Here is a 12,246-nt window from a genome sequence, read left to right as displayed (position 1 = left end):
GTGCCTGGAACCCGCTGCCGGAGGAGGTGGTGGAAGCAGGGACGATAGTGACATTTAAGGGGCATCTTGACAAATACATGAATAGGATGGGAATAGAGGGATACGGACCCAGGAAGTGTAGAAGATTTTCGTTTAGACGGGCAGCATGGTCGGCGAAGGCTTGGAGGGCCGAATAGGCCTGTTCCTGTGCTGTACATTTCTTTGTTCTTTGTTCCCCCCCATACTCCCCTTCCCCCCAAACTCCCCTTCCCCCCAAACCCCTTCCCCCCATACTCCCCTTCTCCCCATACTCCCCTTCTCCCCATACTCCCCTTCTCCCCATACTCCCTTCCCCCATACTCCCCTTTCCCCCATACCCCCTCCTCCCCATCTCCCCCATACTCCCCTTCCTCCACATGCTCCCCTTCTCCCCATACTCCCATTCCCCCAAAATCCCCTTTCCCATCTCCCCTTTCTCCCCATCCCCCATACTCCCCTTACCGCCATACACCCATTCCCCTCAAAACCCCCTTCCCCCATACTCCCCTTTCCCCCATACAACCCTTCCCCCATACTCCCCTTCCCCCATACTCCCCTTTCCCCCATACTCCCCTTTCCCCCATACCTCCCTTCCCCGTATTATCCCCTTCCCCCCATAATCCCCTTCTCCCAAACTCCTCTTCCCCTATTCCCCTTTCTCCCCCCACTATCCTTTCCTCCTTCCCCCCATACTCCCCTTCCTCCAAACTCCACTTCCCCCATACTCCCCTTCACCCCATACTCCACTTCTACCCTCCCCCAAACTCCCCTTCCCCCGCAACTCCCCTTCTCTCATATTTCCCTTTCCCCAATACTCTCCTTTCCCCCATACATCCCTTACCCCAATACACCCCATACTCACCTTTCCCCCATACTCCCCCCCCCCATAGTCCCCTCCCCCCATACTCCCCTTCCCCCACATACTCCTCTTCCCCATACTCCGCTTAACCCCATACTCCCTTCTACCCTTTCCCCCAAACACCCCTTCCCCCCCAACTCCCCTCCCCCCATACTCCCCCATACTCCCTGTTATGGGCGAGGTGTTTTTAGAACCCCAAAATGTATCATGGAGTTCAACCAACCTCCCCCTTTAAAGTATTTGTTGCTTTTGCTAGCACACGGCTTGTTCCCTAGGGGTGGGATTACAATTATGGACACGTGGGTAAACACAAAACAATGTTTATTCCATGAACTCAACTTAACATCTTAAATAAACATTGGATCACTTAACACCCCTTAACAACCGCAAAAATTTTACAACAGTAAATAATTCTTCAAAATGTTCCTTCAAACTTCCAAGATTCTTAACACCTTTAAACAGAATCACTTCAGGTTAAAGGCTTTACTATTATGAGTTTAAATTACCCAATTGATCCAGAGATAGTCTTTCATGGCAGAGATCACAGCAGATCCAGCTCATTGCAAAACACAGACACTCCCAAGCTCTTTTCCTCCAAACTGAAGCTCTCTGGAAACACACAGACACACACAAGCTCTTTTTCAAACTGAAACTTCAAAATGGCAGATCTAAAGCCCAGCTCCTCCCACTCTCTGACATCACTGTTTTCTTAAAGGTACATTGCTTAAACATCCATGTCTTAAAGGTACTATGGAACGCAGATAGCGAATGGCGACGCACTGAGCCGATTGCCTTTATCGACCGGCCCCATGTCGACCCCCACGACCGGTGAGGTGGTTGCAACCCTAAATTTTATGGACACCTTGCCTGTCACGGCATCACAGATCCGTGAGTGGACCCAGACGGAGCCAGTCCTGTCAAAGATTTGGCACATAGTCCTGTATGGTGGGCAGCATAGACAGCTCCCAGGCGAGTTGCGGGCATTTTCCTCCAAGCTTTCAGAATTCAGCGTGGAAGACGGCATCATCTTGTGGGGGACGCGTGTGATTGTCCCGGAAAAAGGACAGGAGCTGATACTAACAGACTTGCTCAATGGGCATCCGGGCGTGACCAAGATGAAAATGTTGGCCCGGAGTTATGTCTGGTGGCCAGGCCTCGACACCGACATTGAGAAGGTGACCCAAAACTGCTCCATTTGCCAGGAGCATCAGAAGCTTCCGCCGGCCGCGCCCCTACATCACTGGGAATGGCCAGGGTGGCCTTGGATGCGCACTTACATGCAGATTTCGCCGGCCCTTTTCAAGGATCCATGTTCCTTCTATTAATCGACGCCCAGTCTAAATGGCTAGAGGTGCATAAGATGCAGGGGACAACGTTCTGCGCAACAATTGAAAAGATGCGTTTATCGTTTAGTACGCATGGCCTCCCCGAGGTGCTGGTCACGGATAACGGCACTCCATTCACGAGTGAGGAGTTTGCGAGGTTCATGAAGATGAACGGCATACGCCATATCCGCACTGCCCCTTACCACCCGGCTTCAAATGGGTTGGCAGAGCGCGCAGTGCAGACATTCAAACGAGGCCTAAAGAAGCAGTCTTCCGGATCAATGGACACGAGACTGGCTCGCTTTCTGTTTACGTATAGGACCACCCCCCATGCGGTGACTGGGGTAGCTCCCGCAGAACTCCTAATGGGCCGGAGACTTCGCACCACCTTAGTATGGTTTTCCCGGACATTGGCGCAAAAGTACGCCGCACACAAGAACGGCAGGGACAGGGTTTTTCTCGGCATCGGCCGATTCGGCAGTTTGCGCCCGGTGACCCAGTGTTCATTCGGAATTTTGCTGGTGGTGCCCAGTGGGTTCCTGGTGTAATCTTTCGCCAAACGGGCCCTATCTCTTACCAGGTGCAAGCCCAGGGTCGTCTCCAGCACAAACATGTAGACCACGTTCGGTCCAGAAGACTATCCCTTCCAAAGATTCCCCGCCCCCGGAGCTCATTTCTACAGCCACAGAGACCAGAGACAATAGAAGGTAGTCCTCACAATCTTCCACTGGTGCCTCACTCAAAGCCTGCGCAGGTCATTGCAGAACCGCGCGGAGATAGAGACGCCGAGATGACGAAGGCAGCAGACTCTGACTCCGAGATGGAGACACAGGACGCCTCAGAGGGGGAATCCTTGGGCCCACGGGCCGTGGATGTACAACCGTTGCGCCGTTCATCACGGAAGCGCCGGTCTCCGTCTCGTTACACACCGCCTGATCCAGCGCCGCGTGCAAATGGTGTCCGGCCTGCGGCAAAACGAGTCCGACGCCCTCCTTCGCCAGGGTCTTCGGTGGATTCCTTGGACTTTGCGGGGGAGGGATGTTATAACCTGCCTACTTACCATTGGCTGGGGACTAATGACAATCCCACACTCCAGCTCCAGTTCCCTCACTCGGTCTTGGAGGAGCTGGAGATGGCAGCACTTCCTGCAGGTAAAATCAGCAGGGACACTAACTGCATCCCTCACCTCAAACATCCTGCAGGAGGAACATTGCACTCCCTTCCCTGCCATCCCTCTAACTTTCAACCAAGATCTGGATAACAACTAAAAATTTTTTTAAAAATAATAATAATAATCATACAATATGGTACTTACCTCACACCAGTGGGTTTTATTATTAGGTTAGAGGAGGAGGGCGGGTGGGAGACACTACACGTGTAGTGTCTCGGGTTTCCTCTCCTCCAGAATTTATTGGTGAGGGACTTCCCAGAAGTCCGCGGGTCGAACCTCCAGTTCCCGCCTTAAAAAATATTTTTTTTTTAAAATACAACAACAAAGAGGAACAGAAACGGGACCAGGTAAGTGTTTACTTAAATACTCACCCACCAGCAGCCCCAGCCCTCCGCTCCCGCTGAAACTCCAAGAGCTGCTCCTGCACGGTAAGTTATTTTAAACTTCAATACTCACCCACCAGCAGCCTCTGCACTCCGCTCCCGCTGAAACTCCAAGTGATTGCCCCTGCAAGGTAAGTTATTTTAAACCTAAATACTCACCTACCGGCAACCCCTGCACGCCGGTAGGTGAGTATTTAGGTTTACCGTGCAGGAGCACGGTAATACAACAGCAAAGAAACGGGACCAGGTAAGTGTTTACTTAAATACTCACCCACCAGCAGCCTCTGCACTCCGCACACGCTGAAACTCCAGGATGCAGATTTTCAGGCCCTGGGGATTTATCCGCCTTCAATCCCATCAGTTTTCCCAGCACCATTTCTCTACTAATGATGATCTCCCTCAGTTTTTCCCTCTCACTAAACCTTTCATTCTCCAACATTTCTGAGGTCTGATTTGTGTCCTCATTTGTGAAGACAGAACCAAAGTATGTATTCAATTGCTCAGCCATTTCTTTGTCCCTTATTATGCATTCCCGTTTCTGTCTGTAGGGGGCCTACATTTCTCTTTACCAATCTCTGTCTCTTCATATATCTGTAGAAACTCTTAGTGTCAGTCTTTATGTTCCCTGCAAGCTTCCTTTCGTACTGTACTTTTCCCTACTTAATCAATCCCTTCGTCCTTTTTTGCTGAATTCTAAACTGCTCCCAATCCTCAGACCTATTATTTTTCTTGGCCAATCTGTATGCTTCTTCCTTGTATTGGATACTATTTCTAATTTCCTTTGTAAGCCATGGATTGGCCCTCTTACCCCCTTTGCTTTTGTGCCAGACAGGAATGAACAGTTGCTGTAGTTCCTCCATGCGTTCCTTGAATGTTTGCCATTGTCTGTCCACTGTCATCCCTTTAAGTAACTCTCCCCAATCTATCAAGGCCAACTCATGCCTCATTATCTTCATAGTTGCTTTTATTAAGATTCAGCACCCTAGTTTCCAAATCAACTACTTCATTCTCCACCTTGATAAAACATTCTATGCGTGGAGCCAGAGGAAATGGGCAAGGTACCAAATGAATACTTTGCACCAGTATTCACCAAAGAGAAGGAATTGGTAGATGTTGAGTCTGGAGAAGGGTGTGTAGATAGCCTGGGTCACATTGAGATCGATAAAGACGAGGTGTTGGGCGTCTTGAAAAATATTAAGGTAGCTAAGTCCCCAGGGACTGATGGGATCCATCCCAGAATACTGAAGGAGGCAAGAGAGGAAATTGCTGAGGCCTTAACAGAAATCTTTGGATCCTCAGTCTTCAGGTGATGTCCCGGAGGACTGGAGAATAGCCAATGTTGTTCCTTTGTTTAAGAAGGGTAGCAAGGATAATCCAGGGAACTACAGGCCGGTGAGCCCTGCGTCAGTGGTAGGGAAATTACTAGAGAGAATTCTTCGAGACAGGATCTACTCCCATTTGGAAGCAAGTGGACGTATTAGCAAGAGGCAGCATGGTTTTGTGAAGGAGAGGTTGTGTCTCATTAACTTGATAAGAGTTTTTCGAGGAGATCAGAAAGATGGTTGATGCAGGTAGGGCAGTGGATGTTGTCTACATGGACTTCAGTAAGGCCTTTGACAAGGCCTTTGAGGGGTGACCTGATAGAGGTCTACAAAATTATGAGAGGCATAGATAGAGTGGATAGTCAGAGGCTTTTTCCCCAGGGTAGAGGGGTCAATTACTAGGGGGCATAGGTTTAAGGTGCGAGGGACAAGGTTTAGAGGAGATATACGAGGCAAGTTTTTTACACAGAGGATAGTGGGTGCCTGGAACTCGCTGCCGGAGGAGGTGGTGGAAGCAGGGACGATAGTGACATTTAAGGGGCATCTTGAGAAATACATGAATAGAATGGGAATAGAGGGATACGGACCCCGGAAGTGTGGAAGATTATAGTTGAGATGGGCAGCATGGGCGGCTCAGGCTTGGAGGGATGAAGAGCCTGTTCTTGTGCTGTACTTTTCTTTGTTTTGTATGGTCGTTCATCCCCAAGGGGTCGCGTACAGCCAGATTGGCAATGATTCCCTTCTCATCACACAATACCCAGTCTAATATGGCCTGCTCTCTAGTTGGTTCCTCCACATATTGGTCAAGAAAACCATCCCATATACACTCCAGGAATTCCTCCTCTACAGCACTTTGGCCAATTTGATTTGCCCAATCTATGTGAAGATTAAAATCCCCCATGATCACCAATATTCCCTTGTTACATGCATCTCTAATTTCTTGTTTAATGCCATTCCCAACCTCACCACTGCAGTTGGGGGTCTATATATGACACCCACTTGATACCAAGTTTTTTGTCCCTTGGTATTTCTCACAACTCTACCCATACAGATTCCACATTTTCAGAGCCAATATCCTTTCTCACTACTGTGTTAATTTTGGTTTTGAACTGAACCCGCCCCCCTCCCCCCCCCCCCCAACAAAATGCAAATTGCTATTTGGACTGGCCCTGGCAGACCTCTTGACTCAGTGTGCTCTGTGGCATAGTCCATAATGTCATTTTGATGGATTTGGCTAGCAGCCAATTCCCTCTTCTAAATTTCCGGGACATTTTTTGTTTTTGATTGGGATTAGTGGAGCCCTTCAGAAGCTTCTGGAAAACCCAGGCAGGTTCTATTTTGGCTTTCAGTTTCTGCTAAAGATCTGGAAAGCAGCACACCATGTCTGAACTCTATCAACTCTGCCTAGCAATTTAAAATGCTTCCAGCCAGCGTGTGAGAGGTTCCACTGGAAGCTAAAACAGATCTCTCAGTTGAGAGCTTGTGACAAAAATACCTTCCTCCCTCGCTGCACAACCTAGGAGCTGTGGGCAAGTAGTAATCTCCATTCTGATTAGACATTGAGAGCAGCCAGAAGCAGTTTTACAAACACTCTCTATCCAGCTAGGCCTGTGACGGTAACTTCTGATTAAACGTGTGGGGAGCTGAATCTGATGGAGTGTGTTTAAAGGCCTTTCTCTCTATAGTCAGTTCAACCTGAGGGAGGATCCAATCCAGCACCACCTGCAGGACAAAGGGGTTGGTTAAATACCTAGTGAAATCCTCAGGTGCAGAATTCTAATAGTATCTAATAGTGACATTTAAGGGGCATCTTGACAAATACATGAATAGGATGGGAATAGAGGGATACGGACCCAGGAAGTGTAGAAGATTGTAGTTTAGTCGGGCAGCATGGTCGGCACGGGCTTGGAGGGCTGAAGGGCCTGTTCCTGTGCTGTACATTTCTTTGTTCTTTGTATCTGAGTGAGTCGGAGAGCCAATCTGGTGGAGGTAATACAACTGAAAGTGACCCCCAGAGAGAATTCTACAGCCTGCGTGTTCTAATTGAAGACAACCTTTGGAAGATCCAAACCAATGATTGCAACACTTTGTGTCCTTGGAAGATCACCACATACAAAGACTACAACCTCAGCAGCAAAGATTATTCTCTCATCCCCAGTTTAACCGGTTATTTTGAACTTTTCCTACTCCCTCCCCCTTCTGTCTGTCTTGTGTGTGTCTGGGGGGTGGAGGGTGGGATGGGGTTTGCGGAATTGTTAGATTAGTAGACCATTATTCTCTTATTTCCATTACACATTTATCTTTTCCCTTGTTATAATTATCAAGTTTTTTTATAATGTTTTACTTACAAAGCTGGTGCCTGTAATCCATTGGTGCAGTCAAGGGTAAAAAATCTCAGGAAAAATACAAATTATTGGTAATTCACTTATGTTGGGACTAGGGGTCTGAATTTGACCGTGCACTCGCCCAGGACATCATAACAATGTGGTCATGCGACAAAGCCCAAACCTGTCTGCCCAGCAACCTCTGTACTGGCCAATCAGCCCACAGGCAGGGGCGCTATGGAGGTACTGCTGGATCCATAGAAGTCCTACAGTACAGAAGGCCATTTGGCCCATCGAATTTGCATTGACCCTCCAAAAGAGCACCCTATCTCGGCCCTTTCGCCATGCATTGATCATGGCCAATAAACTAAGCTGCACATCTTTGTATTCAGGAAGAAGTCTCACAACACCAGGTTAAAGTCCAACAGGTTTATTTGAAATCACTAGCTTTCGGAGCGCTGTTTCATCCCTTTCACCTGATGAAGGAGCTGCGCTCCGAAAGCTAGTGATTTCAAATAAACATGTTGGGACTTTAACCTGGTGTTGTGAGACTTCTCACAGTGTCCACCCCAGTCCAGCGCCGGCATCTCCACATCATCTTTGGACTGTGGGAGGAAATCGGATCACCCGGAGGAAACCCACGCAGGCACGGGGAGAACGTACAGACTCCGCAGTCACCGAAGGCAGGAATTGAACCCGGGTACCTGGCGCTGTGCGGATGCAGTGCTAAGCAGCGTTAAACAGCAGTGCTAACCAGCAGTGCTAACCAGCAGCATTAACCAGCATCGTTAACCAGCACATTAACCAACACTATTAACCAGCAGTGTTAATCAGCACCATTAACCAGCAATGTTAATCAGCACTATTAACCAGCACTATTAACCAGCAATGTTAATCAGCACCATTAACCAGCAGTGTTAACCAGCACGTTAACCAGCACTATTAACCAGCAATGTTAATCAGCACCATTAACCAGCAATGTTAATCAGCACCATTAACCAGCAGTGTTAACCAGCACGTTAATCAGCACCATTAACCAGCAATGTTAATCAGCACCATTAACCAGCAGTGTTAATCAGCAATGTTAATCAGCACCATTAACCAGCAATGTTAATCAGCACCATTAACCAGCAGTGTTAACCAGCACATTAAGCAGCACTATTAACCAGCAATGTTAATCAGCACCATTAACCAGCAGTGTTAATCAGCACTATTAACCAGCAAAGTTAATCAGCACCATTAACCAGCAGTGTTAACCAGCACGTTAACCAGCACTATTAACCAGCAATGTTAATCAGCACCATTAACCAGCAGTGTTAACCAGCACGTTAATCAGCACCATTAACCAGCAATGTTAATCAGCACCATTAACCAGCAGTGTTAACCAGCACGTTAATCAGCACCATTAACCAGCAATGTTAATCAGCACCATTAACCAGCAGTATTAACCAGCAATGTTAATCAGCACCATTAACCAGCAATGTTAATCAGCACCATTAACCAGCAGTGTTAACCAGCAATGTTAATCAGCACCATTAACCAGCAGTGTTAACCAGCACGTTAATCAGCACCATTAACCAGCAATGTTAATCAGCACCATTAACCAGCAGTATTAACCAGCAATGTAAATCAGCACCATTAACCAGCAATGTTAACCAGCACCATTAACCAGCAATGTTAATCAGCACCATTAACCAGCAGTGTTAACCAGCACGTTAATCAGCACCATTAACCAGCAATGTTAATCAGCACCATTAACCAGCAGTGTTAACCAGCACGTTAATCAGCACCATTAACCAGCAATGTTAATCAGCACCATTAACCAGCAGTATTAACCAGCAATGTTAATCAGCACCATTAACCAGCAATGTTAATCAGCACCATTAACCAGCAGTGTTAACCAGCAATGTTAATCAGCACCATTAACCAGCAGTGTTAACCAGCACGTTAATCAGCACCATTAACCAGCAATGTTAATCAGCACCATTAACCAGCAGTGTTAACCAGCAATGTTAACCAGCACCATTAACCAGCAATGTTAATCAGCACCATTAACCAGCAGTGTTAACCAGCACGTTAATCAGCACCATTAACCAGCAATGTTAATCAGCACCATTAACCAGCAGTGTTAACCAGCACGTTAATCAGCACCATTAACCAGCAATGTTAATCAGCACCATTAACCAGCAGTATTAACCAGCAATGTTAATCAGCACCATTAACCAGCAATGTTAATCAGCACCATTAACCAGCAGTGTTAACCAGCAATGTTAATCAGCACCATTAACCAGCAGTGTTAACCAGCACGTTAATCAGCACCATTAACCAGCAATGTAAATCAGCACCATTAACCAGCAATGTTAACCAGCACCATTAACCAGCAGTATTAACCAGCAATGTTAATCAGCACCATTAACCAGCAATGTTAATCAGCACCATTAACCAGCAGTGTTAACCAGCAATGTTAATCAGCACCATTAACCAGCAGTGTTAACCAGCACGTTAATCAGCACCATTAACCAGCAATGTAAATCAGCACCATTAACCAGCAATGTTAACCAGCACCATTAACCAGCAGTATTAACCAGCAATGTTAATCAGCACCATTAACCAGCAATGTTAATCAGCACCATTAACCAGCAGTGTTAACCAGCAATGTTAATCAGCACCATTAACCAGCACTATTAACCAGCAGTGTTAATCAGCACCATTAACCAGCAATGTTAATCAGCACCATTAACCAGCACTATTAACCAGCAATGTTAATCAGCACCATTAACCAGCAATGTTAACCAGCACCATTAACCAGCAGTGTTAATCAGCACCATTAACCAGCAATGTTAACCAGCACCATTAACCAGCAGTGTTAATCAGCACCATTAACCAGCAATGTTAATCAGCACCATTAACCAGCACTATTAACCAGCAATGTTAATCAGCACCATTAACCAGCAATGTTAAGCAGCATAATTTTAACCAGTGGTGTATATCACGGATTTGTTTTCCCGCCTCGCCGCGAGCTGACACGTGATCCGCACCGCGTGCTAGTGTATGTGACGTATACGCAGGAAGTAGTGACGTAAGGCGCGGGCAGGTGTGACGTCTTCGCAGGACGTGGTGACGTATAGCGCGGGCTGTTGTGACGTTTACGCTAAAAGTGGTGACGTTTAGGCAGGAAGTGGTGACGTGAGGCGCGGGCCGAGAGAGAGACGGGCGATGGCGGAATATCTGGCCTCGATTTTCGGCACCGAAAAGGACAAGTGAGTGCGGCCGGGGAGAGGCGCCGAGTGCGGCGGAGGGAGCGGCTTCCGGCCGCCTTACACGGCGGCCGGGGGAGAGAGGAAGGAGGCGGGAGGAAGATCCGGGCCTGAAACGCGGCGGCTGAAGGAGCCGCAACTCGCGGACAATGGAGCCCGGGGCCCGGGGCCTGGAACCCGGGGCCTGGAGCCCGGAGCCGGGGGTCTGGAGCCCGGGGCCTGGAACCCGGGGCCTGGAACCCGGAGCCTGGAGCCCGGAGCCCGGAACCCGGAGCCCGGAACCCGGAGCCCGGAGCCCGGAGCCGGGGGTCTGGAGCCCGGGGGTCTGGAGCCCGGGGCCTGGAGCCCGGGGCCGGGGGCCTGGAACCCGGAGCCCGGGGCCTGGAACCCGGAGCCCGGGGCCTGGAACCCGGAGCCCGGGGCCTGGAACCCGGAGCCCGGGGCCTGGAACCCGGAGCCGGGGGTCTGGAGCCCGGGGCCTGGAACCCGGAGCCGGGGGCCTGGAGCCCGGAGCCTGGAACCCGGAGCCGGGGGTCTGGAGCCCGGGGCCTGGAGCCGGGGGTCTGGAGCTGCAGCCTGGAGCCGGGGGTCTGGAGCCCGGGGCCTGGAACCCGGAGCCGGGGGTCTGGAGCTGCAGCCCGTGGCCCGGGGTCTGGAGCTGCAGCCTGGAGCCCGGGTTTGGGGGGGGGGGGGGGGGGGTGGTGGCCATTCGGCCTCTCGTGTCTGCCTCGGGCAAAAGGAGAATGAACAAACTCGCCGCTCATTTTCATCCCTCCCGGGGCCTGGCTGCTTCAGTCCTGATCCTGATTCCGCCTCAACCACCAACTCCGAGTGAAATCCAGACCCCCGCCTTCCAGAGCCTCCGCTAAGGCCCTGCCCTGTCCACCTCAATCCGCCAGCCATTCCCCTCTGTTCTAGCGCCTGGCCAATCTCTCCGCGTAGCTGCAATTTCCGAACCCCCTCAATGGTCTCCTCTGCACTCTCTCTAGACCAATTATACCCGCCCACCAGCGTGTTGACCAGAACCGTGTACACAAAATTCCAGCTGTGACCTAACCAGCATTTTATACAGTTGCACAGTGGTTAGCACTGTTGCCTCACAGTACCAGGTTCCCAGGTTCGATTCCGGCTTGGGTCACTGTGCGGAGTCTGCACGTGTCTGCGTGGGTTTCCCCCGGGTGCTCCGGTTTCCTCCCACAGTCAAAGATGTGCAGGTTAGGTGGATTGGGCATGCTAAACTGCCCTGTAGTGTCGAAAGGTTAGGTGGGGTTACGGGGATAGGGTGGCGGTGTTGGCTTAAGTAAGGTGCTCTTTCAAGGTCTGGTGCCTCCTGCACTGTAAATTCTATGATTACTTTTGTGCTCAGTATCTCGCCCAACAAAGGAAAGCATTGCATTTGTTTTCTTTACTATCTGTCCTGTCACCTGTGAACATGCTCCCATGGACTCTCATTTCCTCAACTGCTCACCTTATCTTCCCATAGGTTGAATATTCCCATGCCTTGTTTGACTTCTCCAAATGCATTATCTCTCTCTTTCCAGATTGAGTTCCATATACCACTTTTCCACCCACTGAACCAAACCATTG

General features: G+C 49.5%; 1 protein-coding gene across 2 annotated transcripts in view; it reads left to right on the top strand.

Moving 5' to 3' along the window:
* Positions 1-10,504: 10,504 nt before the first annotated feature.
* u2af1 (U2 small nuclear RNA auxiliary factor 1) overlaps positions 10,505-12,246 on the top strand; it is a 93,632-nt gene continuing 91,890 nt past the window's right edge. For both annotated transcript variants that reach the window (XM_072513048.1, XM_072513047.1), the window contains exon 1: positions 10,505-10,662. In XM_072513048.1, the coding sequence (XP_072369149.1) occupies positions 10,619-10,662 (44 nt within the window). In that variant the 5' untranslated portion in view covers positions 10,505-10,618. The remainder of the gene's footprint in view (positions 10,663-12,246) is intronic.

The sequence above is a fragment of the Scyliorhinus torazame genome, chromosome 8 (genome assembly GCF_047496885.1).
Source record: "Scyliorhinus torazame isolate Kashiwa2021f chromosome 8, sScyTor2.1, whole genome shotgun sequence".
NCBI classification, from domain to species: Eukaryota; Metazoa; Chordata; class Chondrichthyes; order Carcharhiniformes; family Scyliorhinidae; genus Scyliorhinus; species Scyliorhinus torazame.
This window is presented reverse-complemented; position numbering and strand designations above follow the sequence as displayed.